General features: G+C 46.4%; 1 protein-coding gene across 4 annotated transcripts in view; it reads left to right on the top strand.

Moving 5' to 3' along the window:
- The window catches only part of MYO5B (myosin VB), a 370,856-nt gene that overhangs the window by 85,277 nt on the left and 258,624 nt on the right, over positions 1-26,955 (top strand). For 3 of the 4 annotated variants that reach the window (XM_059894725.1, XM_059894727.1, XM_059894724.1), the window contains exon 1: positions 15,133-15,211. The exons of the other annotated variant lie outside the window; for it this stretch is intronic. In XM_059894725.1, the coding sequence (XP_059750708.1) occupies positions 15,143-15,211 (69 nt within the window). In that variant the 5' untranslated portion in view covers positions 15,133-15,142. Of the gene's footprint in view, positions 1-15,132; positions 15,212-26,955 lie in introns of those variants that run through there. 4 annotated transcript variants of the gene reach the window in all.

The raw sequence follows: 26,955 nt of genomic DNA, 5'->3' as shown, positions 1-26,955 counted from the left end.
CGCTGCTCCTGAGGCTGCTGGGAGAAATTTCCCTTTCTCTTCTTTGTTCGCACAGCTCCTGGGGTTCAGCTTTGGATTTGTCACCGCCTCTGCGTGTAGGTTGCCCTCAGGCATCTGTTCCCCACCGAGACAGGAGGGGGTTAAAGCAGCGGCTGACAACGGGGCTCTTGCTCATTCATGCCGGTTGGGGATACGGTAGTTATAGTTGGAATGCAGGGCGACCCTGCGGCGGCAGAGGCCAGCGTGACGTTGCAACAGCCTGAGGTGCGCCATGTGTTCCCCTGGGGAAGTTGTCCCTGGGGAAGTTGTCCCTGGGGAAGTTGTCCCTGGATCACGGGACCCTGGCAGTGGCGGGCTGCACAGTCTCCCGGGAGGGGAGGTGTGGATAGTGACCTGTGCTTGCACACAGGCTTCTTGGTGGCGGCAGCAGCAGCCTTAGCATTTCATGCCCGTCTCTGGTGTCCGTGCTGATAGCCGCGGCTCGCGCCCGTCTCTGGAGCTTGCTTAGATGGTGCTCTGCCTTCTGTGGGCACACGGGGAAGGAATCCTCTCTCCTCATGCACCCCGAAACAGTGGTCTCTTGCCTCTTAGGCAGTTCCAGACTTTTTCCTGGACTCCCTCCCGGCTAGCTGTGGCGCACTAGCCCCTTCAGGCTGTGTTCACGCAGCCAACCCCAGTCCTCTCCCTGGCATCCGACCTCTGAAGCCCGAGTCTCAGCTCCCAGCCCCTGCCTGCCCCGGCGGGGGAGCAGACAAGCCTCTCGGGCTGGTGAGTGCTGGTCGGCACCGATCCTCTGTGCGGGAATCTCTCCGCTTTGTCCTCTGCACCCCTGTTGCTGCGCTCTCCTCTGTGGCTCCAAAGCTTCCCCCCACCCAACCCCCTGTCTCTGCCAGTGAAGGGGCTTCCTAGTGTGTGGAAACCTTTCCTCCTTCACAGCTCTCTCCCAGAGGTGCAGGTCCCATCCCTATTCTTTTGTCTGTTTTTTCTTTTTTCTTTTGCCCTACCCAGGCACGTGGGGAGTTTCTTGCCTTTTGGGAAGTCTGAGGTCTTCTGCCAGTGTTCAGTACATGTTCTGTAGGAGTTGTTCCACGTGTAGATGTATTTCTGATGTATTTGTGGGGAGGAAGGTGATCTCCGCGTCTTACTGCTCTGCCATCTTGAAGGTCCCCCCTCAGCTACTCTTGTGAAGGTGGACCAACCTCAAGGTATCAGCTAGTAGGTGGACTCGCCCGAAAGCAGAGGCAGCCCCTTACCCTGGCACAAAGCATCCTCCAACCCCCAGCCAAGCAGGGATTATCTCTGTCTCACATGTGAAGAAATGAAGGCTCACATGTGAAGTGACCTGCTTACGGCCAGGCAGCCTACTTAGAGGAGGGCCTGGGCTGGATCCGGGAGCAGATCACACCAGGTGGAAAGGGTGGGGCAGGTGGAACAATGCTCCACTTTCCAGGAGTGCTTCCTTAGGACGTGACCCATTGGGACCTCATGAGGATTCTGTGGGTCCCAGCAACAGACTCATGTTGCCCCAAGAAGTGAGGGGTCTCTTTCCTGCCCCCCGTCTTCTTCCGTTTCGTCTTTTAGTGAGTCTGGGAAGGGTTTCAGGAAACAGACTCCAGAAACCTAGAAAAGCTCTTGTTTCTTGATGGAGGGAAGATTGTTTCCGGGTAGGAAGCTGTGTGATCTTTGGGGCATGGACTGTGTATGAGGCCTGCCTCAAGCAGACCCAGCCTTCAAGCCTCCAGAAGAATGCTGACTGTGAAGGTCAGGAAGCTGACCAGTTTCGGACGTCCTGCTCTGTCTCCAGAAGGAAAGTAAACTGCAAAGCAGTGCTCGATGAGCCTTTGTTCCTTCTCTCCATCATCAAAGTAGAAGTGAATAGCTTAAATATTTAAGAAATTTAGCAAATGTATACACATGCACAATATTGTTTGTGGAGTACTCAGTGGTGTTTCTCATTTATACCTTTTTGAAGGCCCTGTGTGCTAGAAGCTAGATATTTTAAGAATTATGTTTTTGGCGAACCCAACATTCATCTTCAGAGCTATGAGAAGGGTCTAGTCAACTAGCTCATTAAAAATATTTCTACCTATTAGAAGGCATCCAAAGCAAAGTAAAGATTTTTTCTTTCATTGGCAAGATCCTGTCTAGCTAATCCTATTTTCTTTTAGAATTTTATAAGAAGCCCTGGGAGAAGTAATTGAAAAAGATCAGAAGCGGAGCTCAGTGATGGGCCTGACTTAAGCAGGCTGATTGATATTGGTGGGTTTTTTTCCCTTTAATACCCCCTCCCGTAGGGGGGAAAGGACGATGTGTATAAATGTTTTAGCTGGAGATCAAGAGGACTCATTCTTGCTGCTCGCTGACTCTGGGCCTTGGGGCAAGCCACTGCATCTCTGGGTCTTTCTCATCTTTAGAGTGAAGAGATTGTCCTTTCCGCCTGAGTTTCTCTGTGACCCTGTCACGGGAACTGGGCGGACCATTGAGCAGAAAACTTCTGTAGCCCATGAGATTACTGTATCTGCAGCGACAGCAATCTGTGAATCCACATATAAAACGTTTAGGGAGATGGAATGCAGCTGTTGGTGTAATGAGTAAGGAGAAAATAGAATTTGTTGAGGATTAAAAAAACTTAAAGCTGAACGATGTGAAAGCCCATAGGGTAATTGCTACTTGGCTGTATGTTCACAATTGGCATAAGTACGGCCCAAGGGCCTCTTGTATGTTGGAGAACAGCGCTCCTCAAAGTGGTCCCCTCAGCAGAATCACCATCACCTGTGAGCTTCGTAGAATCCAGCTTCCTGGGCCCACCTCAGACCTGTTGAACCAGTAAGTAGAGGGGATCCCGGAATCTGTTTCAACAAGCCTTCCAGGTGATTCTTTGTGCTAAAGTGAGAGAAACACAGCATTTGAGGAGCACTTAGGGGTCACATATACTTGTAGGGGTCATGCATACTTATAGATGAAGAAACAAGCCCAGGAAGGTCAGTGGCTTCCCGGGAAGGTCCATAGCTGACTCAAGCTTTGTCAGGGAGTTAACAGATGAGCTGCAGCCCAGGCCATTCCTCTTCCTAGTATGGTCTGTGACCAGCAACCTCAGTGGCACCTGGGAGTTCGTTAGAAATGCACATGCATGGGTCCCAGGCCAGATCTATGGACCAGAATCTCTGGGGGTTAGTGTGTTTTATCAGGCCCTCCAGGAGACTCTGAAACCCTGGCACTCGTCTAGGCTCTCAGCTCTTAGTAGTTGAGCGCTCGTCACCAGAGAGACAGTTGAAGTTGCTAAGGGCTGTGATGACCCTTGTCTTGAGGCTGTGTTATTGGGATTCAGATGGAAACATGTGGTCCTACCTACATGTTTGTTTTTCTGTAGCAGCAGCCTAGGATCTGCTGGTCTCAGGGTGACCACCTGTCCTGTTTTGCCTGAGACGGAGGGGATTTCCCCAGACACGCTGAACTGGGAAAGTCCCAGACAAACTGGGACAACTGGGCATCCTAGCTGGTCTCAGGGTTTAGGGAAAAAAAGTTGGTTGTGTCCTACGGAGTTGGAATCATTTGACAAACATTTTCTTGATTGCATTGAGCGTAGGAGGCTGAGGTGGTAATAAAAAGGCCATTTTCATTAAGCCTGTGGTAACGTATTGCAGTCATTGCTGAAGTCCATTATCCTTTTCTTTCTTTCGTCTCCACATGGAACCTGGCAGTGCAGGAGCACAGTTGTGGGGAGGAGATGGGACGGCCCAGCACTCGTTTTTTGCTCCTTTTGTACAGTAAGTGGTTATCACATGGCGTGCCACGTGGTAGGGATATTATATAAGCCAGGGAGGGGCCTATTCTGTGGGTTCAAGTCCAAGGCAGGGAGGGGTCTGAAAGAGGAAGGGATGTTCTTAGTAACAAAATCATTTCATTCGTCAGCTGAAGCTGGGAAGCTCTTGGGCATTTGCCAAGTGTAGCTTTTGTTTGTCTCCTGCTCTGCTGGGAATGCCAGGGCCTTCGGACAGAGCAAAATGGCCCTATTTTCTTCAGGCACTTACATTTTTCTGGGCTTTTCAGAACGTTTAAGAAGCAAGCAGGTATTCTAATTCTCCCATTTTATAGATTATAAGGTTTTGGTTCTAGAGAGGAAGAAAACCAGACTCCCAAGGAGAAAGGGGGTGATGGTATACTGTGTAGAGTTATATAGTCCAAAGTTTTCAGATTTTATGACTGATGTCCCTAGAGCTGTTTCTTGTACTGGGCTCAGGGATCATGGAAGCTTGCTCCTGATCCATGAGTGGGGCTGGAAGTGCCGTCCCAGGCCTTTGGAGACTGGCTTTATGCAAAGGTGTTTTTGGTTTTTTTTAAAATTTATTTATTTTTGGCTGCATTGGGTCTTTTTTGCTGTGCGTGAGCTTTCTGTAGTTGCGGCGAGCGGGGGCTACTCTTCCTTGCGGTGCGCGGGCTTCTCATCGCGGTGGCTTCTCTTGTTTTGGAGCTTGGGCTCTAGGTGCACGGGCTTCAGTAGTTATGGCACACGGGCTCAGTAGTTGTGCCACGCGGGCTCTAGAGCGCAGGCTCAGTAGTTATGGTGCACGGGCTTAGTTGCTCCACAGCATGTGGGATCTTCCCAGACCAGGGCTCGAACCCATGTCCCCTGCATTGGCAGGTGGATTCTTAACTACTGTGCCACCAGGGAGAAGGCTATTATGGGGACATATCTCTCCACGTGTTACTGGGGGATTGCTAGTGAAAGAAAAGTAGCCCCATCTTTCGTGGAGTGATACCAATTGTTGTATGTCCTGTAGCTGAGAACTTTGGTCTCTTAGGACCACAGGAATGTGATATGATTATTCTTAGGATTCTGTCCTAGACTTCCAATTTTTGTTAATTAAATTTGTTTGACCCATTCTGAATCATCTAGGAAAACATTATCACACTTATTAGAAATCCCTATATTTTAATTCAGTGTCTAAGTCCTGGAGACATGGGGAAGCTGGACAGGGTCTGGGTGGGACATGGAAGGAGTAATGATGTTGCATTATTTCTTCCTTTTGTCATCTCTGATTAGTTGTAGCTGGAAACATTCCAAGCCTGTTTTTTTTTTTTCCAGAGTAGACGGGGATCAGCTAATAGTTATCTTTAAAAAGGAAACAACGCCCCTAAAACATTACACGTTGACTCACCCTTGTATACCCATGCAGAATCCTCACCAGAAAATCTATTCACTGCTCCTAAAAATCCCCCAACATGTTACAGGAACAGATATCTGATAATGGTGATTTAAATATTGGAGTAGGTTATTTAGTAGTTCTAGAATGTTCTGTAAGATTTTGAAGCCAGACTGATGACTAGGCTTCAGCGGTAAACTGTCAGGTCTGTGAGGACAGGGACAATGTTTTTCTGCTGTGGTCTTTCTAGAGCCTGGCACAGGGCATGGCCATGGTAGGTACTCAATACATACTTGATAAAATGGGAATAGACGTTCTCTTTGAAAGAAAGAGGTGACATAACTGTCAGCCTCCCTTACGTAAGGCTAGTTGAGTCTAGCCTTAAGACTCAATTCCACAGACATCTTTTGAAGATTAGCCAAGGGCCCGCTCCTGTCTGAGCATTGTGAGGATTGAGGGGGAAAGGCCTGAGGGGGAGAGGGTAGACTGCAATGAGCAGTCTAGGCTGTCACCCCACCTCAGGGTCAGTGGAGAGCTGTTGTCACTCGTAGGACAGGTATGGTGGAGCAGAGGACAGAGGTGCTGGTGTGGAGTCAGGTGTAAATGACAGGTAAGTGCTCACTGAGGTGTAGCGCCTGCAAATCATGGAGTCCGAAGGGGTCCTGACAGTGACATCGCCTTTGTTCCCCTTCTGTACTGGTGAGGAAACTGAGGCTCAGAGCAGGAAAGCGACTTGTACGAGATCAAACAACCTGTTAGTGGTAGAGTCCAGAGTAGAACCTGGGTCTTCTGGCTTTTAGTCCTTTTTTCCCCCCCATATCTGTGATTTTCAAATGCCCTGTGGAGCAACGAGGAGCCTCCTGGGTGAGGAAAGGGGGCAGGCAGGTAACCATGTAGATCTTCTCCGAAGGAAGGTTCTATTGATATTTATCCGTAGATCTCTGAAAGCACTGCATGGGCTTCACTGAGGAGGTGGCCACATGCTCCAGCTGTTGAAGTAGTGCCGACACTGCTGGTCGCCCTGGCACCTCCCAGCCTTGATTATCATCACATTTTTGCTCCCAGATGTGGTGACACTGATCCCTCAAGAAGGATGAGCTCTTATTCCTGCTTTGGTCCTTCAGCTCTTTGCCAAGTTCCCTCTAGGGCAGTGTGAGTGGAGGCTTCTGAAGGAGTCAGCTGACACTTGAACATGCTTGTCCAGCTTGGACAAATGTCTGAATTGGGAGTGGGTTATGTAACTTTATTACATAAACCCGATTCTCCCCCAGGCCTCAATTACCCCTTAATTAGAAGCCAGCTGCCCTCAGAAACCTGGCTGCCCCTCTGGGCTCTTTGAGTATTGTTTGGGTACCTGTCACATGATGAGCCTTCCTAAGTGGTATCTTGGTGACCGGGACGAGTTAGTGCAACTTTGGAAGGTGCCTGAGAAGTATTAGGCAAGTCAGCGTTGCTGTGACGTTCAAGCATGTGATTTTTCTGGTGATTCATTTTTATCATTATTTTCCAAAAACATCAGTATGATAGTTTGGAAATTTAATACATGGTCCTTCACTAGGGATAGTTTGAGAAGGTCTAAATCATCTAGAGCCTTACCTTGAATTTAGTAATCATAGTAGTTAACACACATAAAGCATATGCTCAGTTAGGCTTTATGGTAATTGCTTTAAACATGTTTTTTAATCCTTGTGATCACCCTGTGAGGGCGGTACTCCAGGAGACGAGTATCCCTGGCTCACAAATGCAGAATCTGGGCCTTGGGGGCCCATAGCCCACCCAGAATCAAACGGGTGGGAAAGGGCAGTGCGGGGCCTTGACATCAGGTCTGCTCCCTTCAGAGCGTGGCCTGCGCTGAGCCCCTGAGCTGGGCTGGGCTTGGGAGGGGGCTCGCGTGCTGGTCCACAGGTTTGTTCCCAGGGCTGAGCTGTGGCCCTGCACTGCCCTGGACTTCATGGTGGAGGAGGGTCTGCATCTCCCACTCTTCTTTTGCCTTCCTCCTGCCTCGCTGGTTTGTGCTCATGGAACAAGTGGCAATGACTGTTTCTTGGACTGAATGACAGCAATTGCCACTCATTCTTACTGAAGATGTCTTTTTTTTTTTTTTTTGGTCTTAATGTAGTGCCTTCTGCTGAGGTTTTCGGGAAGACAGACCCCCCCCCCCCCATAGAAATGGATTCTGTAGGTGTGGGTGCCCATCTATAAGAGATGGCAGTTGGCACTTTTGCCTTCCTCTTTTCTGATGCCAGCTGTCCCTTCCCCTCTGTCAGTATGTGGGACAGCAGGCCTGCTTGGGGAGAGTGATCGGAGAGTGGGCAAAGGCCTCGTAGGAGTCCAGTAGCTGAAGGCTTGGCCCTCTGTGAGACATGGGCTTCCTTTCTCTTTCTTTCTTTGGGCAGCTGTGACTTGACTTCTGTGCATTCTCCAAATTTTTGTAGCATAAATTCAGTATTAGAATAACATGCTTTAAAAAACCCAAATTCTACCACCTTTTCCTTATACCTGTGCCTCAGTTTATTCATCTGTAAAATGGTGATAATTGCCACTGCTTGCTTCATAGGACCAAATGAAGTAACAACCTGGTGTGCTGGGTGCTTTAAAGAGAGGAAGCAAAGACCACGAAATCAAGCTCAGGTGGCAGATAGATTTTAATGTTATAAATGGGGCTGTGAGATGGAAGTTTAATCTTTTGCAATCTGATCTCATTTGTTCAGTCTCAGGACTTAGCTTGGGAAATCGATAAAATGAGTTAATTGTGTGTTCTCTTTTTTCCATTGGTGTAGCAGCTCTTAAGGCTTTGGACAAAAGCTAAACTGCCATGTACTTAAAGAAAAATAGCATTTGAGATGCCTGGGAGATAAGAACAGCAGCCTGAGTTGCTCTCAGCCAGGATGATAATGAAAGCCAGGCAGGAGAGTGGGGAAGAGGGGCATTTAGAAGGCGCTCCCCGATGAAGTCTGCCGTGATAAACCCCTGCACTGACTTCAGTCTTCATGGGCCCCGCAGCACCTATCTCTGGGTAGTCGATGCATTTTTGGACATTCTTTTAATGTATAGAAGCAAGTTGCAATTTCCTATCTGAACCTGATAATTATGAGGCCACACTTGATGTTCAGACATAAAGAAAAGGAAATAGCAGCTCTCTGGCTTGAATAATTAAACCATATCAGAGCAGCGAGTGTTCCATAGCCCCGTGATGAGCTTTTTCTCTGAAGTTCATTTGTCCCTAATCTTTAGCACAAATGTAAAATGTAGTTGTCTGCCTCCAAATCATGGTGAGCCTTGCAGTAAAGTTGGCAAAATTTGTTACAGCAGCAGCAGGGAGGCATCAGTGACTCTTGGGAGAGATCAGGCTTCTGGTTTTATGTCAAAGCAGTGCTTGAAATGGCTTTAGAATGGTAAGCTTCCTGAGGGCAGGGGCTTTTGTCTGTTTTGTTCACTGTTCTATGCCCAGTACTTAGAACAATGCTGACCACAGAGGTGCTGAGCAGATAGTTTTTGGAGAGAGTGGATGGGAGCTTTAGAAAGTGCCTCCTTACATTCAGCAGTGTTGGTAGTGGGGGCAGGGGGCTAGAGGCACAGCTGAAACAATCTCTTCGGGAAACAACTATTAAATCCTGGTGATGGGAAAGGGCTCTAATGTCCATTATTCATAAGCAGCCACTCAGCTTCCATGTAACCTTAATTAAATGAAATGATTTGAAAGTGTAATGTTGGCAGTAATATGCTTGGGTGTTTGAGATTGGGTAATTGCATTGCATTAATAAATGTCTTACTGAAATAAACGACCCAGTTTGTTTTAATACAACATTGTTGTAGCGAAAGTAGAAAGCCACTGGGTTGGGTGTTACACTGTTGCAAATTGGTTCATTTTCATAAGTGTCTTGACAATGGGGATTTTTTTTTTTTTTTTTAAATCTCAAATAGCTGCATATTTTGGACCTTAATATTCGATTTTTAAGGAAGTAGCTTTTTTGCTTTTTTAAAAAATTTTTTAAAATTTATTTATTTATTTAGTTTTGGCTATGTTGGGTCTTCGTTTCTGTGCGAGGGCTTTCTCTAGTTGCGGCAAGCGGGGGCCACTCCTCATCGCGGTGCGTGGGCCTCTCACCACCGTGGCCTCTCTTGTTGCGGGGCACAGGCTCCAGACGCGCAGGCTCAGTAGCCGTGGCTCAGGGGCCTAATCGCTACGCGGCACACGGGATTCTCCCAGACCAGGGCCCGAACCCGTGTCCCCTGCATTGGCAGGCAGACTCTCAACCACTGCACCACCAGGGAAGCCCAACAATGTGGATTTGATTATTGTCATTAGTCATTGTTATTTGTTATCTTGGATCAAACAGTTGAGCTTCTGCCTGCCAGTTTAGAAACATCCAGTTCATTGGGGAGTTTCTCTCTCTGATGGAAGTGTGTATATGGGGTACTTGGGACTGGAAGGGCCTGATGTCTGCTTGGGGCAGACAGAAAAGGGTTTTCACAGGGAATAACTATGTCAAGTATCACACACAGTGGGTGGTCAAAGGGAGACACTGCTGCCGGTGCTCAGCTGGTTAAGGTGCCATATGGTGTCTCCAAGCCTAGGTGCGTGGGTGTCCCCTACTGTGTGTCTGCCAGTGGAGTCCAGTTTGGTGGGTACAGGTGGATGGGTGGCTCAGTAAGAGTCCTATCTTTGCCTCTTGGTGAGACATCTCAGTGTTGATGCTATACTTACTCTGATGGGTCAGTACCGTCATTGTCGTGTACAAAGGACTCCGTGTTTATCCTATAGCAGTGTTTCTCAGTGAGGCTCTCGGAGCACCCGTAATAGAGTCACTTAGGTTGTGTGAAATGTGGACTCATAGACTCATCCCAGATCCTCTGGAGAAGCACTTTGGTCCTCTTTATTTTGCTTTCCTCCATGGAAAAGACTTGGTGGGCTTTTGGGCCTTGCTTCCTCATTTCCATCTTGTCTCCTCTCTGTTGTCACTTCCTTGGAAAGTCCGTCTCTGACTACTCTGTCTGAAATAGCACGCTCGGTTCCCCCATTTGGGTTGTTTCCAAGCCCCCTACCATGCTTTACTTCTCTCTGTAGCAGCTATCTGTGTATCTGATTTTGTCTCTCTCGTCTACTAGAATGTGAGTTCTCTGAGTGCAGGGATCCTGTCTTTTCCTCCTCTCATACCCCAATGCCTAGAGCCTGCCTGGCAAATAGTAGGTTCTCCATAAATGCATCGCATGAAGGTCTCCAGATGACTCTTGTGTATGCTCAAGTTGCCTTATAGGAAGAGGGGGGATGAGTTGGTAAGAGGTAGTTCTTCAGTAGGTTAAAGAAATGGTGGAAAAGGCTAGAAACTCAAGTCCTAATGTTAATAAGCTTGCAGTTTTACCTTAATGAGATAACTTTACCAGTGTGAACCGCAGAGAATTTAAGGACCTTAATAACTACTGGTGGTAATTGCAAAACTTTCTGTAAACATACGGCAATAGATGTAACAATAATGGCCATTATAGTTCTTAGTTATGACTGACCCCTTAAGGAAGATAGGGTTTTAGCAGATTCCTGGTTCTTTTTTTTTTTTTTTTTTTTAATAATTTATTTATTTATTTATTTTATTTTTGGCTGTGTTTGGTCTTCGTTTCTGTGCGAGGGCTTTCTCTAGTTGCGGCAAGCGGGGGCCACTCTTCATCGCGGTGTGCGGGCCTCTCACTGTCGCGGCCTCTCTTGTTGCGGAGCATGGGCTCCAGACGCGCAGGCTCAGTAGTTGTGGCTCACGGGCCTAGTTGCTCCGTGGCATGTGGGATCTTCCCAGACCAGGGCTCGAACCCGTGTCCCCTGCATTGGCAGGCGGATTCTCAACCACTGCACCACCAGGAAAGCCCAGATTCCTGGTTCTTTTGAGTTCTGTCTCAACTAATTTAACCCAGAGAACATGAATTTGAGGGAAGGATGCAGCCTGTCTTGAGAACTCACACCAGAGCTTGCAAAGAGGACACAACCCAGAAGGATCTGTTCTCCTGTCTACTAATTTAAATTATAGTCTTGAAGTCAGGTCCATCTCTGTTTCTATGACTAATCAGTGCCCTTTGCAGGGTAGGGACTTGGTGGTTTTATGAATAGAATTTGCTTCTGTAAAATAATCAGTTTTAATTCTTTTATTTGACAACTCGAGCAAGAAACTCTACTGATTGTAAATGATGGTAGTGATGCCTTTAGCGCTGGCCTCACTGCGTACCTTTGAGTTGGTAGTGGTTAAACTGAGGTGCCAACAATATTGTGACTAGAAGGCACGGCCTCGGTTCCCACGCTAGTAATCTTGGAGCTGATCTAATCTGAGTATTATTTCTTTCTTCTTTTTGCCATTTCCTTACATAATAGGATCTCCACCAAAGAATGAAAGTCTTAACAGAACTGGTCCAGAGGCAATATGTGACATAATCCTGAAAAGAAATCTCCGTATTGTAGAAACCTCATTATTGTGAGCATTTATTTAAAAGTAGCTCTCGTATCTGCTGCTATTCTGTTAGTAGTGCACTATGATTGTAGGATCTTCTTCTGATGTATTTGTGTAGAGTAAGGCATTCTCTAGTCTGAATCCAGAGGTGTTTGGCTTTGTGTTTTCTCCCTTTACCATATTAAACTGTATATATGTGTGTGTGTGTGTGTGTGTGTGTATATATATATATGTATATATAATTTTGTTGTTGACATTTTCAAGGTCTTCCAGGTGGTTAATATCGCTAATAAACCCATCCTCACCAATCTGTGCTACAAACATCTTTGGAAATTCTTTACTAATGGAGTAAAGGTTTGGTTCCTTAACTTCCATCTTCAGTAGATGCTGTAAGGGGTCTGCATTTACAGAGGGACTGGCTGCTTTGAGAGACACATGTTTAGGGATTTAAAAAAAAGAGCCCATTTGACTGGCTCTGGAGGGAGAGGCAAGGGTGGATTCAGAGCGTTGCTTTGGAGTCCTGCAGATCCAGGGTCAAATCCTGGCTCTGGTAATTTTTAGTATGCTTGGCAGGGTGCTTAATCTTGCCAATTAATTACCCACCCCACTTTCTTATGTAAACTGAGAGTAAATGCTATTTTATTCATTCAAATACCAACTGCCGGGGATACCTAGAGCAAATGGTGGGCGATGGCTCCAGCCCGCATGGCACTTACATCAAGGTGAGGCAGACAAACAAGATAAAGTATTTAGTTCCTAGACACTAAGTGCTGGGGTGAGGTGGGGGTGGGGAATGAAGCGGAGAAGAGAAACATGCGGCGGGGAGAGAGGAGTGATGGTGCGATTTGAGGCTGTGCTGAGAAGTTCCCCTTTGGGCGAAGACTTGAAGCAGGTGAGGGAGCAAGCAGTGTGGATATCTGGAAGAAGAACATTCCAGACAGAGTAACAGCAAGAGCCCAGGCCTGAGGTGCAGTGGGCCTGGGAGTTTTGAGGAACAGCAAGGAAGCCTGTGTCTGGAGCTGAGTTGGGAGAGTAGGATATGAGCTCAGAGAGGGGGCACAGGCCGGATCGTGTGGGGTTTTGGAGGCCATTGCACGGCTTTGGACTCGTACTCCGAGATGAGGAACGAGTGGAAGATTTTGAGCAGGACAGTGACACTATCTGTCCTCATTTTCACATGACTTTAAGGTTCTTTTGAGAATTTGCATTTGTGTATGAAGGGCGCCTGGCATGCAGTAGGCATCCTGTAAGACGGTTCACTGTAATGCTGCTGTTAGTAGGATAAGGACGAAAGCCTTGCTCTTGTCCACTAAGCCCTGCCACCTTTGAAAAAGTCGCTATCGGTGGACCTGGTGTGGGTAAGGTTGGCAAGCTGCTGATCTGGAGAGCATGTTGTACAGGACTTAACTCTTCTGGGGGCATTTTTCAAGATTTGTGGCTGCTTCTCTCCCTACTTGGGTGCCCAGCATTCATGGTTCTTCCCTCTGGTCCCGTAACACATTCTGCTTTAATAGGAAGGTATGTGGTCTGTTACTTAGACTCTGGTCTTGACTGTGATTGAGTTGTCATGTGCCTGTGTATTGACTTTAGAAACTTCCTCATCGTGGTTTTTAGAGCAGTGGAAGCTGTGGATGGGAGAGGTAAGTGTAGGCAGGGTTTCTAGGACCTTAACTAGTGCCAGTGACCAGTTAGCCCTGGCCCATGTAGCTAATCTGAGAGTCATCAGCCCAGTGTCTTTATTCTTCTTGGAGCCTTGGTCAGAGAGAATCAAGTTCTAGCATGTGGGACTCTTCAAAGCCAGGTGCACTGTATTGCTTGAAAGGAAAGAAAAGCGTACCTCTTCTCTTACGGGAATAGCCCAGCTCTGTGCTGGAAGCAACACGTGGAGCCTCATGTTAGACTTGAATAATTCAGAACTGGTTAGGGTGAAGGTTATTTATCAATTTCTGTCTGTATACCTGGTATCATTAGCAGTAGAGTTACTACTTATTCCTATTGATTCAGATTTATTAGCAAATAGCAAGACTTTATTTTTAGGACCCGATTTGTGTGCCACTAAGGAAGCACTGTGGATTGCTGAGGATTTGTGTTTGTAGGAGGCCCACCTGCATGATTCCCCATTTCTTGGCTTTTTAGAAACATCCGGCCAGTGAAGCCTGCTTGGAGAAGTGGTCATGTTCCTACCTTGGATACTCAGATATTTTCATTACAGTCATGTTGAAATTGTGTGGAGTCAGTTGATTCAGTATTGATGTTAAAACATAGGAGAGATACCCTTGAATATTTAACATAGATCAACACATTGTGGTGTATTCATACAATGGAGCAGCACACAACAGCTAAAACAAACTTGAGCTACACACAGTAACGTGAATGGATCCCACTTTACGCAGAGCCAAAGAAGCAAGACACAAAGCAGTACAAACTCTATGCAGTTCAGCTATAGACAAAGCTCAGCTCTGTCATTCAGAGATTCTTGTATAAGTGGGAATTATTTGAAAAGAGGTTAGTGGTTCGCCTTTAGAGGGAGGGGCACTAGTGTTCTTGGCTGGGGGTGTAGCTACACAGATACTTCCTAATAGTTATTCTCTACGTGTGTGTATGCTGTGTGAGCTATAGCATACACAATTTTAAAAGTACATGAAAACCTGGAGAGAATGCCGGAATCCCGAGGCTGGTTGCTGGCACTAAAGAGCTGTGTGACCAGAGCCAGTCTCTTAACCTCTTTGTGTTTCAGTTTTGTATCTGTAAGTTGAGGGGGTGGAATTGAATTTGGGGTCTTGTCCAGTTTTAGCTTCGAAACTCTTTCTCAAACCCAACCTTAACTGAAGCTCAAGATGAAAGAAGGTCGTGGCATGATGGGTTGTCTGAGCCCCCAGATGGGTGGTTCTTGGAGCCCTGGGAGTACCCTAGAGTTTGAGGAAACCCTGGACCGGGTGATCTCCAAGATAACCTCCAGCTGTGAAAAGTACACGATTCAGAATCAGGGCAACCTTGGTTCCCATAATGGGTTAGTTCCCACTGCTGGGCTGTTTAGGGTGGGATGTTCTCATCCCTTTGAATTCTCCCTCAGTGAAGGCAGCAAAGTGAGGCTTGGTCAGTGAGCATTTCTCCAGGGCTTGCTGAATGAGGTGGGGGAGATGGAGAATTACGAGACCACACCTCACCCACGATAAGCTGAGGAGACAGACTTATCTGACAGCAGACCTTGAGCTCGTACTGTGAACTAGGTCCTGAGGATGCAGCAGTGAATAAGATGCTCTGCCTTCTCAGCCTTGCGTTTAGTGGGGGATGCAGACATGTTGCCTGACAACATGGGGTCATGGGGCCTGTGAAAGGGGCAGTGCGGAGGAGGAGGGATGTATACCTTAGGCTTGGGAATTGGACCGTTTCTCAGGGGAAGTGAAACCCAGGCTGCAATACCTGCAGGTGGGAGTAGCCAGACAATGGGAGGAAGGGGTGGGAGAGCATTCCAGGCAGAGGGAGGGCCTAGGAGAGAAAGAGCATGGTGCAGTCAGGGAAGCGAAACTAGTGTTATTTCCAAGGCGGAAATGGTTAGAGATCTTGTTGATGCCTGAGAAGTCGATCCTGAGAGCCGTGGAGAGGTCTTTGAAGAGTGCTGAGCAACGGAGGGAAATGGTGAGATTTATATTTTGAAACATCAGTTTGGCTGCACTAAGGAGGATGGATTGATGTGGGGGCCAAGCTAAAGGCCAAGGGTCCACTGCTTAACCCTAGTGAGAAAGGGGCCGCCTGAACAGGGGTATTGGTGGGGGGGACAGAGAAACGGTGAACAGATACAGGAGAATCGGGGATCTGCTTGAATTAACAAGGCAGAGGGGTAGTGAATAGAGTGTCGAGGCTTTTTACCTGGACTACTGAGAGGATGGCACCCCTCTCTGAGACAGGGAACGGAAGCAAGAGGGGCTTGGGGCTCCAGAGTGGGAGGAGGTGGGCTCACTTTTGAATAGGATGAAGGGAGAGTCTGTAAGAAACAACTGGAGAGGGTGACTAGGGTGGACTACATAAAAATGGGCCAGCTTATGAGAGTCTTTGAGAGTTAGCCTAGAGCTCTGTTGTCCTGCCAGAATCACCAGGAGGAGCTGGCCTGGGAGGGCTGGGGTGGCACTTAAGGAAGTGACTCGGTGGCTTTGTCCTTAATTGATGTGTTTTCTCATGTTTCTGGGATTCTATGTGGCTGGTCCAGAGCTCAAGGTTAAGGAGACATTGCTCTATAGCCACACTGTTTTGGTTGATGGAAAGTAATGGTTTGAGACTCCAGGTTGTAATGACATCCTGGCTCCAACATTCTTTCGATCTTCACAACTGAGAGTCCCTCCAAATCCCACCAGATTCCACCATCCATCCTGGCTGCCGCCCAGCTCTGATATACCCTAGGACCAGCAGCTGTTTTTCTGCTTTTTAGCATGCAGTGCACCTCTCATTTAATGCCCAAGTGCTAGTGACTGGCCTTTGTCTTATTTCATCATCCAGCCTCATCCCGGTCTGAATTCCTACTTTTTTTTCACACCTCAGTCTGTAGGGAAACAGTTCTTTTCCTAAACCTCAGAAGAGGTTTGCTTCCTACTACCAGATATCCCCGTGTACCCCTCTTCTCGAGTTCTCCCGGTGTGTGAGTCCTGGTGGTCCTTAGAATGCTCCGTTCCAGCCTTTCCAGCCGAGTCTCAGCCTGCCCACAGGTGCTGCTTCTCTGGCATTTTGTGGTTCTGGGATTGCCAGTGTTTACTGTGCATTCTGGCAGGGCTCTCGTCCCTCTGCTTCCAGTTAGAAGATTAATAAGGGTAGATGCTGCTTTGGGAGTCCACATCTGTCTGTGCACTCTCTGGATAAACGAGTTGACCCCCAGGGCCCCGCAGAGGCCTGGCATGCTGATAACATGGCAGCCTGTCACCACGTTGGCTTGATTTTCACCTCTTACCATCTGTGTCATCAAATAGCTCCATCTCCACATTAGGTGTAGGATTCAAAAGCTGTGTGTCACCTGGGTTGCCCTCTTTCCTTTTCTCTTTCCAGATCTTATTTGTCTGATACTTTCACCCTCTGTTCTTACTTCTGCAGGTACTAGGTGCTCAGGTGCTGCTTGGTTTCTGCAATCATGTACTCCTAAGAGTATGCCACTACCATGGAGAGTTTCGAATAGATTTCATAGATCATGGGCCTTTTAGTCTCTTGGAGGTGCTCCTGCTTGGTGCTTGTGCTTGTGACTCCAGCGTAAAAGCCTCAGGTGGTGAGAAATCCTTCTATTGGCTCTCCTTGCTGGAGTGTGGTGGCCGCTACTGCCCACCTCTGTTCTTTTTTTTTTTTTTTTTTTTCCACCTCTGTTCTTGATCCCTGTTTGCCTGAGTGTGGTCCTCTGAGGAGTGGGGGGAGTGACCTTCAGCCTCTGTTCAGAAGCTGCAAACTACTTGTGTATCCTTAACATTTTTTCCGGTTGTAACCTGGTTTCCATCAGAGTATGCGCCTGTGAGGCCAGGTAAAAAGGTCAAAACTGTAGTGTTATAGAAATAAGTTCGGTGTCAAGGAGTGTGAATTATCATTTTTAAACTTGGGGAAAGGCGGTGAAAGATTTGTGTTTACTTAACTGAAGCTTAAGAGAGCCTGGTCTGTAATTCATTGTTATTAATGATATTAGTAGGGAGGAACTTGTTCCATTGTTGTAGGAAACACAAGAATGCCTTTTTGCCTGATTCCCACCCTATTTGAGCATTCTTCTTCATCCAAAGAAAGATAAAAACCATCACAAAGATGAAAAATTTAATTATAATTTTTCATGGTGCTGACCTAAACTAAGTCAAACTAAAAAAAAAAACCACAACTGGTACTTTTTACTAAGGAGGAGATTCTTACTACATAACATGTAAACCATATTCCAGAATGATGCTTCCTGGTTGCTCTACCCATTTGGAACTCCATGCTCTTGGTGGCAAATTATTAGTGAGGACCCACCAAATTTCAAAGAGCGATCTGGTTATAATGTTAGAAAGAGTTGTTAGGAGTTTGACTGGAATCTTTATAAAGAAAAACCGAAAGGATTGAGATTTAAGGATTTTGAATAAGAGTAAGACTGTGAGATGCTGACAGTAACTTCCAGGGAGGGTTGAGCTAGAGAGTCTTTGTCTCCCCAGCCTCTGTGGTTTGGGTTGATAGAATATCCACACCAAAAACTAGTTAGAGATGGGGGCTTCAGGAATGGCTAGGCAGCGCTCTGTTACGCTCATATTCAGGACTGTTGGTAAACTGTTGAGGTCACGATGTTGCCAAAATGCCAAGATGGCTCTGAGTCTGCAAAGCAGGCCACGTGGTCTGCTAACCAAAGGATGCTTACAGGAAGCCCAAGGTGAACCTGCAGTCCTGAGCACAGGCAGAACAAGGAGGGGTGGGGCAGGAGAGAAAGGAGAGAGGGCAGAGTCTGTTTCAAGAGCGTAATAACTCCACCTGCTGATAACATCCAATCCTTTGGATTAGCTACTCTTCTCCTTTGAGAGAGGAATGAGTTTGGGGTGAAGTAAGACAAAAGACTGCCTCCTCATTGCTCCCTGGAGAGGGCAGAAAAGACTCTTATGGGCTGAAGCAGAAAATGGGGAGAGGAAAGGAAGGCCTTTGAGAAATTCTGGGCTGGCGTGGGGCCATGCAGTTCTTTTGCCTTGGTGATTTGGGGAAAAGCTCAAACTGTAGTGTGCATGCAAAACACCTGGGGATATTTTAAAATGGAGATTCTCATTCACTGGGTCTGGGTTGGAGATTCTGCATTTTTAAGAAGCTCCCAGGTGTTGCTGCTGCTGCTGGTGTGTGAACCATACTTGGCATAGCCAGCTTCTGATCCATTCCTCTGGGCCATGCTGGACTGGGTTACTGCTATAGCAGCCTTTGCCCTGTATCCAGGTCCGTTACTAATTGCAGACTCTCCCTCTGGCTTAGTATTCCTAATATGCGGCCATCTCTACATCTCTAGCTTCTCAGTGGGTCTATGCAACGCTGGGCCACTGGGAAGGTTTGTTACCTGGCTTTTCTTTGTCTGGGTTACATTCCTTCTGCGAATTCTCTCTGAACATCCTGCCTTTCTTTCCCCAAGTTAAAACTGGGGGAGTGGTTTTTTAAGTTACTTTTTTTTTTTTAAACTGTAGTGTGTGGCAATCAAGATTGCCTTAGGACTTAAAGTGAAGATTACATGCTACAGAGATGATACGGTCAGGGACTCAAGGATGCCTGACTACTGCCTCGTAAGTACCTGTACTCTTCCCTGGGACCCTCTTAAGGAACAATTGCCAAATACTAAACAAAGTTCCACTAGATTTTGATTGGCCCCAAGCCCAGTGCCTTGCAAAGCAGAGTTCTGGGTTGGAGCATTGCAGTGTTTTGGGTGGTGGAAATGGCCTCAGCTCACCTGAGCCACATCCGTATCTAGGGGTCTTACCATGCTCTGGTTGTGTACCCTGCAAAGCAAAGACAGGAGGGAGAGAACAGAGAGGGCCTGACACTGAGGAGCCTTTATCTCCGGTTCAGTTTTGTTGATCCCTGGACCTGGAGGAGAGAAGGTGAAGAGAAGGGAGAAGCGCTGTGTGTCACCTTAGGCCGCCAGTGACCATGTCATAGTAGTGGTCAGTGTCCTGGATCTAACCAACTGGTGTTATGTGCTTTGCGGGAAGAGTGAGGAACGAGGTGGAGAGGGTGGTAGGCACCTTTCGTACTATGCAGGCCTTTTCCTACTGGGACATAATTTAAGGATAGCTCTGTGTACGGTAGCTGAAGTTTTCTTGTCAGTGGGCATACTGCTGCACGGTAGTTACCGCTTCAAAGTTGCTCAGTGAAGCTGGGATTCCCACGTGTGAAAAGGCATTCTCTCAAGCCCTCACACGAGCAGCAGAACCAGCATCATGCATCACTGCCTTCAGTGTGGCAGCTCAGGAGAAAACAAGATCCCGATTTAGCAGAAGCATATGTCACATAAAACACTTTGCTTTAACTATGACAAAGTGAAACTGTGAATTAGTCAGTTAAGAATTTACTTTAGTGAATATCCAAACACGTGCTAATGTGCAAGAGAAAACTTGGCTCCTCCCTTGCTGTCATTGGACCACACCTGCTTGTGGTTTTATGTTCTTCCTTAAGTTCCCAGCCAGGGCTTTGCTAAAACATCTGGGCCGTGAATCTTGGCTCTGAGTTTGGGAGACGACCACTGGGCTATGGGCGGTGAATCCCTGAAGGTGGGCTTAGGACACTGAGGGCCTGTGTGGACTGTGGAGCCCTGGCCCTATGTCCAGTGTCTTCAACCAGCCCAAGGAGCTCATGGCAGGCACATGGGGCCCTGTTGAATATTTGTCAGTATTTAGTTAGCCCTTTTGGTAGAGGATAACATTAATGTGTCCAATGTTGGAGGCCCATTAGCATCAGTGAACCAAGTTGGGTTTGCAGGGGAAAAATAACTGCAAGATATCTTGTATTCCTCAGCTAACCATTCTGCGAATGCACATGGGGGCAGTTGCTGAAAGGATGTGCAGCTGCAACCCACCACTTAAAAGCAGCTCAAAGCTCAGCCAAAAACGTCTGTAGACCTCACCAAACGTCTCCTGGGGGATCAAGATCACCCGTGGTTGAGACCTTCTCACTTAGGGTAAGGTCGTTGTGTTCTGGGATGAACCCTTGGAGGTGAGAATCCCAAGAGTCACCTGCATTTTACTCACCCAAGAGGCAGGGCTGCTGGCTCTGTACCTAAGCCAGGACTTTGGAAGTGGAAGGAAACTCAGACACCTTGTCAAGCTTCTGTTCTCTCGCGTCTCCCTTGGCCTCTACGGTGTGTATCACTGTTGCTGGACAGCCAGTCCTGCAGCAGGGTCTTCACATGCCACTGACCTGTTCTGGAGCCTCTGACGGCCTCTAGTGCGGAGAAGCCTCCCAAATCTGCCTTCCCCGACCTGTCCAAACCCATTTCCCACTAGTGCCTGACATGCATTTTCTGTTTCAGGTAGGTTTTCTTTCTCCTCCCCGTATTTCAATTGTTTTTATTCTGACCATTAGGTACAAAAGATAAGGACATAGAAAATGTCTTAAGTTGGAAATGTGCAACTTCAAACTTCGTTAAGGAACTCCAGATTTAGACATGCTGGAATGTGTATTGCGTCCATGGTTAGAGAAGGTGGATTAGATGCAAACAAAATGGAAAAGTTGTGTTTCAAGCCTAGGCAGTTACTAAGGGTCACTCTGCTCTTAGAGTTGTGCTTGGATCATTCATCTAGAGGTCACTGCTATCTATTCTTCACATTCATTCAGCGGAAGATAAAGGTGTATAATACTGACGGTCAGTTGGGTGCTGAGGGAGGTACCTAGGGGGGCAGATGGCCTCGGGGTTTTTCGTTTTTAGTTGCAGGGCCTGTGTGGGTCGGGTTCCATGTTCTGACCTGCTCCCCTCTGGTGAAGATCTCTTCCCTGAGCCATTCCTCAGTTGACTTTTGTTGGTCCTGAGTTACCCGTGCTGCAGGAGCAGGTAGTTGAGAGTTACTGCACTGATCGTCCAGGAGAGCTTACTACGTTGTCTGCCTTACGTTACCACGGTCTTCATTGGTTTACTCCTGTTTCTAAGTGTTTGGCCCTTTCCTTCTATTTAAATTGCACCACCTCTGGCAGCCTTTTCCAGTTAATCCAACCCCACCCCGTCGCACTTCCAGTCTGTACCCACACTGTCGGGGGCTTAACTGTTTTTCAAAATTGAGTTGTAGTTTATAAGCTGCTTGAAGTGAGGGATGGTTTTTCCCCTTTATCTGTGTTTTCTTTATGATGATAGCTAGCTTGGTACTTGGTACATATTTTAATATTGATTTTGATGGGGTCTTCGGGACATGTGATATGAATGTTATACTTTAATTGGAATCCAGAGAATGTGGCAACTAGGTTTGGAGCCTGTTCTTCAAAGCAACAGTTGCCACTTGGCACCTTGGCCCTTAAGCAGTTTGAGCAATAATGAAAGAAACAACTGATTTTAAGCAATGTAGTGTCTCTACAACTCTGAATATTGACTATTAAAGTATACCTCTAGGTAAACACCCAAACTGACTTGCTCAATGCAGAATGTTAGCTATAATAAGCAAATTACATTGTGGAGGAAGTGTCCATTAATTTTGCAGGGAATCATTTACTCTGATCTTGACAGATGGTCTCTTGCCTGGACTTCAGTGGGGCTGGTCAGTCTTGTCCTTTTCTGGCGCACACCTCTAGCCTCTTAGGCAAAAACTGTATGTAGTTTCCCCTTTGTTGAAGATTGAGTATCAGTTTCGTGGCTGCTGACTTTCCTTTGCCAATCCCAGGTTGTACTGTCTTCAGTTTCATGTTTCTTTCACTGCCCCATCTCAGTTTCACTTGAATCTCAGTTTCACCAGGGTCTGTGATCTACTGCCCTGGTTTCTTTGTTGGCATTGAGTCCTTTGGCACCTGCAGCTGCTTCATGAGCTGTCAGGGGTTTGCCTCTAGACATTTCAAGGCTTGGGACTTGTGTTGGAGTTTTACTCTCCCTCCCTGACCACTGGCTTGTGTCATTTGATGATGCCTAATTTGGAACCTAAAACTTTTTGCCTGTTGTGTCTTCAAATCCATCATGCTTATTGCCTGGAAAATAAGCCCTATATTCTGCTGCTATAAAGTGATGAATGATTTTTAACAAATATATCAGAATTTACATGTTACAAGTTCTATTGCCGAGTGAAGTCATTTTAGGACTATTCTAACCACACAGCTATTGCTCAGGAAGTTTTGGAAGTTCTAATTGCATTCAAGCCATCTTATAATTTACACATGGACCAAACACATTTCATCAGTACAACTAAGTAAGTCTTTATTGAGCACTTTCGATGAGCCAGGTAGTACAGTAGGTCTGAGGCTCAAAAGAATGGTTATGGCTGCTTTTGTGGAGCCTACAGTCTGGTTGACATAAGTGTATGGGCAACCCTGGGACAAGCGGGATGCATTGGCATGTGATGAGGGAGGTGACATGGATTCAAGAGGTTCATCTGTGGGGAATGGGTGTGGGAGGAAAGTCAGAGAAGGCTGAAGTCATGAAGAACGGGGAGGATTTCAGGAGGATAAGATAAGGGAGGGAGGGGCATTCCAGGAAGAGGGAACCGTACCAACAACCAGAAAATCCAGGGCTTGCTCGGGAAATGGGATAATTCCATTGGACTGGCTGACTGCATGTGCAGTGACAGTTCCTCATCACACCGGCCCCGTGGGTGGGTGCCAGGTGAGGCTGCAGGGTCTGGGCTGGCTCAGCAGGGGTCTCCCAGAGGATCTGAGAGCAGATGTTGGTCAGAGATGGGGGGTGTATTGTGGCCAAGCTGAGGAGCCAGCATAGAATCCAGTGTTGGGCCCCTGGGCGAGTGGGAAGTTAGAGACTAAGGAGAGGAGGTGGGAACAGGACAGGAAGTAGGAATGCAAGGCAGGGTGCGGTGGGGGGGGGGCGGGTTCAACTTTTAAGGATATTCAGTGTGAACGAGGCTGGAGGCAAAGGACTTACACTCATATAGAAGTGAGGATGGTGCTGGGGGAGTGGGCGTCTCATAAAGGTCAGACTGAACAGAGAAGAGAGTGGAGACAGTGGCCAGAGAGCACCAAGGGCCTTGAATAACAGCCTGAAAGAGGCTCTGGGAACCATTGATCCTTCTCAGACAAGGAGTGAAAGGCCAGACCTGTGTTTTAGGAAGGGGGATCTCCTAGCTATTGGTAGGATGGGTTGGAGAGGAGCGAGACTGAAGGCAAGGAGACCATAGCACTTGGCAGCCTAAGTTTAAAGGCGAAGAATGCCTGAACCAAGATGATTCAAATGGGGAAAGGGAAAGAAAGGGTTGGTGTGGGAAGCAGGTGGGAAAGGGTTTGGTGACGGCTTAGGTGCTCGGTGACCATATGTCCTTGTTTGCACCAGAGATGCACGGTTTATGCCTATTGACCTGGCATAGATGAATCATATGAAGCTGCCTTTCTGTAGGTCAAAAATGATCCCAGGTGGCCATTTCATATGCGTCAACCTAATACTAAAAGGACTTCCTTTCACTCTTAGAAGTGTCCCAGTTTGGGTAGTAAATTACTTGGTCATCTTAGTTAGAGGTCGGGAGATGAGGCAGAATAAAGTTTTTTCCAAGGTTCTGAGCTTGATGACCAGGAGAGTAGCCAGAAGTAATAAGAATTGGGAGGTGATACTGTCCTGTCTTGTTTCCTAAATTTGGGACTGACTCACACCTTACTTTCAAATAATTCCATTCTAACTAAAGATGGAACACACTTTGACCCCTGAGGATATGTGAAAACCTACAGCCTGTGAAGGTGGTTTGTGTAGGAGCCATAACAGCCATTGTTCGGGCTCTTAGAAAACTACTTTGAATGGCGTGACTCACATCTGGATGAGTAAGTTCTGGTGAGTGTGTTTGCACACGAGGCCCCCTGAACTGTGGACACTCCTCATACGGTGGTCAGAGTAAGCGATTGGTCAGCCTAGGCCCCAGGGTTCATGCCCTTCTGTTCAGTGTTTATAGGCTCTGTTTCCCCAAGGCCAGCCAGCCTCACAGATGCTGGTCCTTATTCACAACGAGGGCTGGGCATGGGTGTGTCCATGGCTTGGTGCAGACCCACCACCCGTGTGAGGACGGAGCCCCTCTCACTCATGGAGCCCAGTGCACGTGCCTCCTTCGTTATGGAAGCCAGTACCAAGTGTTGGGTGGAGAATCAGAAATGGCACTGTGATAAAGCTACTTTTAGCCTTTTTACTCTCAAGATCTTGCTTCACTCCCTTTATTTCATGGGTTAACTACAGGCCCTGGTGTGCTGAGGAGGAAAACGCAAGTATGGGGTTGGCCAAAAGGTTCGCTTGTTTTTTTCCGTAAGATGGCTCTAGTAGCACTTAGTTGTCTTTAACTTCATTCGAAACAATTTTGTTAGATTGTATGTGACAATTGTCACATAAGCACGCATTTAAAAAAAGACATCAAAATTGGTGAATTTTTGTGTAGCCATTTTAATATTGAAGGTAGAAGAAAAAAGCAACATTTTTGGCATATTATGCTTTATTATTTCAAGAAAGGTAAAAACGCAACTGAAATGCAAAAGAAGATTTGTGCAGTGTGTGGAGAAGGTTATGTGACTGATCAAATATGTCAGAAGTGGTTTGCGAAGTTTCGTGCTGGAGATTTCTCGCTGGACGATGCTCCATGGGCAGGTAGACCAGTTGAAGTTGATAGCAATCAAATCGAGACATTAATTGAGAACAATCAATGTTATACCACGCGGGAAATAGCCGACATACTCAAAATATCCCAATCAAGCATTGAAAATCATTTGCACCAGCTTGATTATGTTCATCACTTTGATGTTTGGGTTCCACTTAAGTTAAGCGTAAAAAACCTTCTTGACCGTATTTCCGCATGCGATTCTCTACCTAAACGTTCCATTTTTAAAACAAATTGTGATGGGCGATGAAAAGTGGATACTGTACAGTAATGTGGAACGTAAGAGATCGTGGGGCAAGCGAAATGAACCACCACCAACCACAGCAAAGGCCGGTCTTCATCCAAAGAAGGTGGTGATGTGTATATGGTGGGATTGGAAGGGAATCCTCTGTTATGAGCTTCTTCCAGAAAACCAAACGATTAATTCCAACAAGTACTGCTTCCAGTTAGACCAACTGAAAGCAGCACTCGACAAAAAACGTCCAGAATTAGTCAACAGAAAACACATAATCTTCCATCAGGATAATGTAAGACCGCATGTTTCTTTGATGACCGGGCAAAAACTGGTACATCTTGGCTGGGAAGTTCGGATTCATCTGCTGTACTCACCAGACATTGCACCTTTGGATTTCCATTTATTTAGGTCTCTACAAAATTCTCTTAATGAAAAAAATTTCGATTCCCTGGAAGACTGTAACAGGCACTTGGAACAGTTCTTTGCTCAAAAAGATAAAAAGTTTTGGGAAGATGGAATTATGAAGTTGCTTGAAAAATGGCAGAGGCTAGTGGAACAAAAGGGTGGATACATTGTTCAATAAAGTTCTTGTTGAAAATGAAAAATGTGTCTTTTATTTTTACTTAAAAACTGAAGGCACTTTATGGCCAGCCCATAATTACTCCTGCTTCTGTTTCACAGGGGGAATTACTGGCTATGCCAGGGCATCAGTCTCCAAAGGATAAATGGCTTTGTCAGGCAGACCATGATAATAGAAGATAGTTTAGTGGGAGCACAGTTTTTGAAATGGGTATACTCCAGAGGGTCCTGCTGTGAGAAATGTTGTATACAAAGTGTTTAAAACTGACAGGTTTACCCTGGGAGGGGGAAGGGTAAGCTGGGACGAAGTGAGAGAGTGGCATGGACATATATACAGTACCAAATGTAAAATAGATAGCTGGTGGGAAGCAGCCACTTAGCACAGGGAGATCAGCTCGGTGCTTTGTGGCCACCTAGAAGGGTGGGATAGGGAGGGTGGGAGGGAGATGCAAGAGGGAGGAGATATGGGGATGTATGTATATGTATAGCTGATTCACTTTGTTATAAAGCAGAAACTAAGACACCATTGTAAAGCAATTATACTCCAATAAAGATGTTAAAGAAAAAAAACTGACAGGTTTTTTATTACAGGGCAGGTCCACAGACAATAGGTCCTAGCTTCAGTTTTTGGTGGCCTAATAGTTACAGAAAGAGTCAGTACCCCATCATGGGCATTGTGTGTTACGTACCAGGTGTGTGGATGAAGAATTCTAAGAACACCAGAGTACTCAGTCTGTGTTAAATCTTTGATGAAGACAACACTGATCTGCATAGAGTTTTTTTTTTTTTTTTTTGATAAATGTTCCCATGGGACAGTAGTACAGCTTGAGGGTTAGCTCTGTAGTTTTCTCCTAGATGGCTTCTCCCTTCCCTTCAGAATGAACTACCCTTTTCTCTGTATTTCATTATGAAATCTTTAGTGTTTTCATTGAATTCTTTTTGACTACAAAAGAACTCGAGTATTATAGAAAATTAGGAAGATGCCGGAAACAATAGAGAGAATCAGGGTCATTCCTAATCTTACCACTCTTCCCCTTAACATGTTTCCTCCTTCCTTCTTCTAATCCCACCTGCTTGGAGATAAACTGTTACATTTTGATGTAAACTTTCCAGACTAGCCTTTTGCATGCACAAACCATATATCCAGAGATCCATGTATTTTTTTGTTTGTTTGTTTTTTTAACAAAATAAGCATCATACTGTACATGTTTTGTGACTTTTTCATTTAATATACCTTGATTATCTTTCCAAATCGTACATATTCATCTACTACTACATCTTAGCTACTACAGGATTCACATGGATGACTGTACAATATGTTTCCACCCCATGGTTGATGGAAATTT

The sequence above is a fragment of the Balaenoptera ricei genome, chromosome 14 (genome assembly GCF_028023285.1).
Source record: "Balaenoptera ricei isolate mBalRic1 chromosome 14, mBalRic1.hap2, whole genome shotgun sequence".
Taxonomy (NCBI): domain Eukaryota; kingdom Metazoa; phylum Chordata; class Mammalia; order Artiodactyla; family Balaenopteridae; genus Balaenoptera; species Balaenoptera ricei.
The sequence above is the reverse complement of the archived record's forward strand: the minus strand, read 5'-3'. Positions and strand labels throughout refer to the sequence as shown.